Genomic DNA, 6,000 nt, shown 5'->3' on the forward strand with positions numbered 1-6,000 from the left:
AATGCAGAACATATTTCAGCTGCAGATCTGCGGCTTCTGTGCGTCCTCGTGTGTTTATGTAGAGATGAGTGACAGCAGCAGATAATGAAGGACAGCTGCTGCTTGCTGCGGGACGCCAGTCTGAAGCTACGGCTGCTCAGCAGGAGACACAGGTTCCTCTAACTACACCACAACACTCCTACATGTAGCAGAGCTGAAGAACTTCACAATTCTTCTATCTAGAACACATCGACAACACATCGACAACTACAACAACAACACAACAACATATCTGCAACACATCAACACATCTACAACACATCAACAACATATCAGAGACATATTAACAACATGTCTACATCAACGACACAACTCCAACACAACAACACATCTACAACACAACTACAACACAACAACATATCTGCAACACATCAACACATCTACAACACATCAACAACATATCAGAGACATATTAACATGTCTATATCAACAACACAACTCCAACACAACAACACATCTACAACATATCAACAACACAACTACAACACAACAACATATCTGCAACACATCAACAACATATCAGAAACATATTAACAACATATCTATATCAACAACACATCAATAACACAACTACAACATCTACAACACATCAACACATCGACAACATATCTACAACATATTAACAACACAACTACAATACATCAACAACATATCTGCAACACATTAACAACTACAACACATCTACAACATATCAACACAACTACAACACATCAACAACATATCTACAACATATTGACAACACATCAACAACACAACTACAACACATCAACACATCAACAACACATCAACACATCGACAACATATCTACAACATATTGACAACATATCTACAACACATCAACAACACATCTACAACATATCTACAACATATCTGCAACACATTAACAACTACAACACAACTACAACATAGCTACAACACATCAACACAACTACAACACATCAACACATCTACACCATATTAACAACACATCAACAACACAACTATAACATCTACACATCTTTTCTTGCTTTTCTTTCCTGGGGTCACAGGTCCTGAGGGTGTTAAGGTGTGATTGGGAAAAATGTGACTATAAAACTTTATGTCTCGGTACTTGATGAACAAACGTTGAGGTGAAACAGTGGAGAACGAGCGCCACCTGCCGCACAGAGCAGCGCATCACAGCTGCTTCACGTCCAGGTTTCAACAGGAAAACTGTCCAAACATGAACGTGTTTACTGCTCATCTCAAGGGTTTTCAGATCATCTGAGTCCTCACTGCGTTTTTAACATCAGGTAAACACAGGTGGAGTCCGGCCTCACAGGAACAAGAGCTGTGAGAATGACCGGAAGTCAGTCCGTCATCAAACCAAACAGGAAACAGAAGGCGATGAAATTAAGATTCAGGCTGGAGGAGAGAAAAGTTTAACGAAGGCGGACAAACATGAGGAGGACCCGAGGCGGAGGAACCATGTCGGCAGACGTGTCGTTTCTCTGGTACCGCAGGGGCCGATGGATCTACTTCCGGTGTGTCACCTTTATTTCAGTCGGCACCAACAACAACACGTGTCTGGTCTGGACCGACCCCCTCCGCAGTCCCGATGTTTTCCACTTTAAAGGACCGAGTCGGAGAGGTACTGCTGCCGGGGGACGAGTTCTCCTGTGAGACGGAGGACACCATCTCGCTGACGGACCGCGCAAAACCGGACAAGGTGGTGTGTGGTCCGGGTCTCAGGTGGAGCGGGGACCGGCTGATGGTCTGTAAAAGCGGCGTCCTGCGACACAAACAGCCCAACGTGTTCTGGATCGACTCCCAGCAGCGGAGGGTGAGACACACTGAAGCTGAATTAAAACTTCTGTGGGTCTAAAGATAAAGTTGTAACCTCTGCTTTGTTCCGTTAGAGAGAGACCAGGAAGAGCTGTGTAGGTAATGGTGTTATCAATAATGATGACAGATAACAGTGGTTAATAGTAATGATGAGTAGTGGTGGCAGAGAGACCTGCAGAATGAGGACAGAGAGAGAGAGGGAGGGAGAGGAGAAGCACAAACTACTGGGGAGAGAAAAAAAAGTTAATGGCATAAAGTAATGGAGAGAGAGAGAGAGAGCGAGCGCCCAGTGCATCATGGGAATCCCCCAGCAGTCTAGCTCTATAGCAGCATATCTAAGGGATGGGTCAGGACATACCCGAGCCAGCCCTAACTATAAGCTTTACTAAACAGGACAGTTTTAAGCCTGATCTTAAAGGTAGAGAAGGTGTCTGACTCCCAAACCCACACTGGGAGCTGGTTCCACAGGAGAGGAGCCTGATAGCTGAAGGCTCTGCCCCCCATTCTACTCTTACAAACTCTGGGAACCACAAGTTGACCTGCGTTTAGAGAGCGAAGTGTCCTGTTGGGACAATAGTTTAACATTCTGTTTAACGTGAAGCTGGAGACGAGTTAGTCTTAAAGCTACAGCTGACACCGTCACCCCAGTGTGTTTAAATTTACCCAACAGGGGAACACACACACCCACACACTGAAGGAAGAGAGAGGACAGGTGTTGGAGCAGTGCATGCTGGGAGCTGAGTCTGTGTATGTTTCCTCTGTCCTCAGTATGTCCCTGCTAAAGGTGAGACCGTCATTGGCATCATCACCACCAAGTCAGGAGATGTCTTCAAGGTGGACTTTGGAGGAAGTGAACAGGCGTCTCTGTCCTACCTGGCATTTGAGGGAGCCACCAAGAGGAACAGACCCAATGTCCAGGTGAGACAGTGAGGACAGGAGGATATAATAACTTTGAAATGAAGACAAATTATGACATCACAGCTGGTTTGGTCTAATCAGGGCCTAGTATGACACAGGCAGTGAAGGAGGAAACATCTGGTGTCTGACTTAAGACTGACACGACAAAACACAACAACAGACTCAACAACGCAAACGAAATGATACGACTGAGCAGAGGAAACATCTGTCACTGATGAGGCAGATGTTTGTCCTCCACATTTATGTGTCAGAGTTTGTTACCTGTGCGGGTGGGGGACCCAGTGTTCAACCCCTCCCTCTCTGTTACCTGTGCAGGTGGGGGACCTGGTCTTCGCGCAATTCATCGTAGCCAATAAGGACATGGAGCCGGAGTTGGCCTGTATCGACAGTTCAGGACGAGCCAATGGGATGGGAGTGTTTGGAGGAGGCGGTTTGCTCTTCAAGGTCTCTCTGGGTCTCGTCAGAAGGTGACTGACATCATCATCATCATCATCATCATCATCATCTAGGGATACACCGATTGTGAAATTTTGGGCTGATACCCGATACTGATACCAATGTTTGTTTGTTTGTTTGTCAGTTTTGTTTTGTTTTCAAAGAAACAAAGAAATCAGTATAAAAAATAACTGAACTGTTTTAAAGTCTTTCAGCCCTTCACGCAATCTTTGAAATCATACTAATTTATGAAATGATCTATAAAATAAGTTGTAGAAACCTTTTTAATCTTTTATGGGCAACAACTATTTATTCAATGAGAAGAGTTTTTTCAGTTTACAAAGCCCAAAAACCTTTTTGTGAAAAATAAATTAGATGCAGTTAAATGTATATGCAGTTAGGAAAGCAATAAATCATAAAATAAATAAAACATAAATAATGAGTAAATACAAACATAAATAGGGCTGTCTTTCACCTCTTGTGTTTTTCACACAGAATAAAATGTTATCGTTAAGCACAAACCAACAGTCGGCTAGAACATGGGGCAGAACATAGATCTTTAAAAAACAAAAATGTCCTCTTAAAATAAAATCTCGCCGTTCGCCCGTGCTCTCTTGCTCTGTGTGTGACCAGCACTCTCTCTGCCGTGCGTCTCCTGCGCAGCACCAGCAGCAGGCCTATCCCTCAGCTCTGTAAATATAGTTTGTGCGGATTGTTTAAATCCCTCATCAAAGCAGCGGCCCTTACACCAGGGATCCAGTGAGGTTGCAATGCAGAAAACGGGATTTGACTCAATCTGTACTGCCTCTAATAATGCGGCCTTTGTTGTTTTGACACCATGGTCTGTGTCAGCCTCCTTGTTTAAAAGACGTTTCAGGGCTCTCACCAAGGGGACGACATCTGCATGTCTCCAATGAGCTGATTTCTCCTGTCAGTCGCTCAAACGGGGAGAGAAGTGTAATAACATTTTCAATTCATCCCCCACTGGTGCGCTGTGAGAGTTGCGGGGAGGTCGTAGTCTGCGGCATATGTAGCAAGTGTTTGCTTTTGTTACAGAAGGCTTTCTAGCATGTAGAATGTAGCCTACTATTCCACTTTTGGGTTTCATTCTGCAGGCGCCAGGAATCAAAGGAACACGTCTTACAAACTACATATCACACTGAGACAGTGAAATACTTCCATACAGACAATATGTTGTTTCACTTTTAGTTGAAAGCAAACTAGTGTACACCACACACCTTGCCCTCTTACTCATGCCAGGGTCGTGTCAGATGAGTTACACACTGAGACATAAATATAACCAGAATAACTTTATATACCCCCCCAGAATGCTGTCCCCCCACAGCGAGGTCCAGTCTGACCTGGAGCAGCTGTTCCCCTGTGAGCTGGTGGTTGGGATGAACGGTCGTCTGTGGGTCAAGTCCTCCAGCATCCAGCAGACCCTCATCATCGCAAACCTGCTGCAGAGCTGCGACACCATGACAGCCTCGCAGAGACGGGAGCTGTTCAGTAGGGTCAAACAGGGGGCGCTGTAGACCACATTAGACCACATCTGTTGTGTTTGATTAGAGGAACTTTCTGATCCTCCTGTAAACCTCCCACCTGGCTGGTGATGTCACGGCGTACCCCAGGACCCTGTGACATCACTGCTGGGTGTGGTTACAGGTTCACACTTTGTTTAAAGGAACAGTTTTACATGTTTATACTGAGCTCAGTGTTAAATATGAAATCAATAATTAGTTACACTGCAGCTCTGTTTAAACATCTTTTTACATTCAATAAACCGATCAGTGATTGGCCGTCTGCTCATTCACACTGCCGCTGCAGCTAATCACAGCAGAGTTTGACTGACACTCTCTCCAGACCTGAGTCATGTCACAATCAGCTGCTGGTTTCCATTTGGCTCTGAATTGATTCTGGTTCATTTACTTTGTTTCCATTGTTATTTATCACGTGACAGAAATGATGATGATGATAAGTGAGAAAACTGCAGATGTAAGTAGAGAAGTCGGTTCTGTTTCACTGCAGGTCCAGATTTTACTGCAGAGGAAACGAGTCGAATGAAAAACACCTCGATCAAGTCAAACTGCTGCAGCTGTTGGAGTCACTTCAGTTTACAAATGTTTTCTGTAATTTAATGATCTCAGAGGAAGTGTGTGTGTGTGTGTGTGTGTGTGTGTGTGTGTGTGTGTGTGTGTGTGTGTGTGTTTGTTTTTTATAGTCTTGATAAGATTATTGGGAAACGATCTGCCCTCACCTGGAGAGGGCGGAGCCTCGTGACTGATCTCAGGAAACTTCCTGTTTCTTCTTTATGTTTCTAATAAAACAATTTTAACATCATGTGTCTCTGTTCTTTCTGCTGATTGGCTGTCTGCTCATTCAGATGTGGACTCACCTTTGAAACACCTGAGCACAGGTCAAAGATCAGACCCTGTTACTGTTAGTTTTCTGTCCATAGATCTGAAGGTTTAGTCGATGTATCAGGTTATAATGACCCTTTAAACCAGACTTTTTTCATTCATGATCAGTGATTGATCAGGATCAATAATTAATTAATTTAATTTATTATTTATTTAATTAATTAATTAAACGGTCTAATTCACACGGGGGTTCATACAGATGATGCAGTGAGAGATTTAAAATCTAATGATGAACATTCTCTACATGATGATCCAGACTGTGGACCAGGTTTTGAAAACTGGACCAAATGAACGAGAAAGGAAGTGAATCTGGATCAGTCAGGAGACAAATCGCTTACATCTGGTTAACTGCTGTTTCACAGTGTGGAACAAACAAGCAGATCTG

The 6,000-nt window shown here is 43.8% G+C and overlaps 1 protein-coding gene across 1 annotated transcript; it reads left to right on the forward strand.

Annotated features, from left to right (window-relative positions):
* Positions 1-1,528: 1,528 nt before the first annotated feature.
* Positions 1,529-5,535, forward strand: LOC139605562 (exosome complex component RRP40-like). Its single transcript, XM_071457145.1, has 4 exons — positions 1,529-1,840; positions 2,611-2,760; positions 3,076-3,227; positions 4,523-5,535. Exons 1-4 carry the CDS (start codon positions 1,616-1,618, stop codon positions 4,728-4,730), a joined length of 735 nt encoding a protein of 244 aa, XP_071313246.1. The 5' UTR covers positions 1,529-1,615; the 3' UTR covers positions 4,731-5,535.
* The last annotated feature ends 465 nt before the right edge of the window (positions 5,536-6,000 follow it).

Source organism: Trachinotus anak, unplaced genomic scaffold (genome assembly GCF_046630095.1).
Source record: "Trachinotus anak isolate AG129_WGS33_773 ecotype Australia unplaced genomic scaffold, CSIRO_AGI_Tana_v1 ptg000021l, whole genome shotgun sequence".
Lineage (NCBI taxonomy): Eukaryota > Metazoa > Chordata > Actinopteri > Carangiformes > Carangidae > Trachinotus > Trachinotus anak.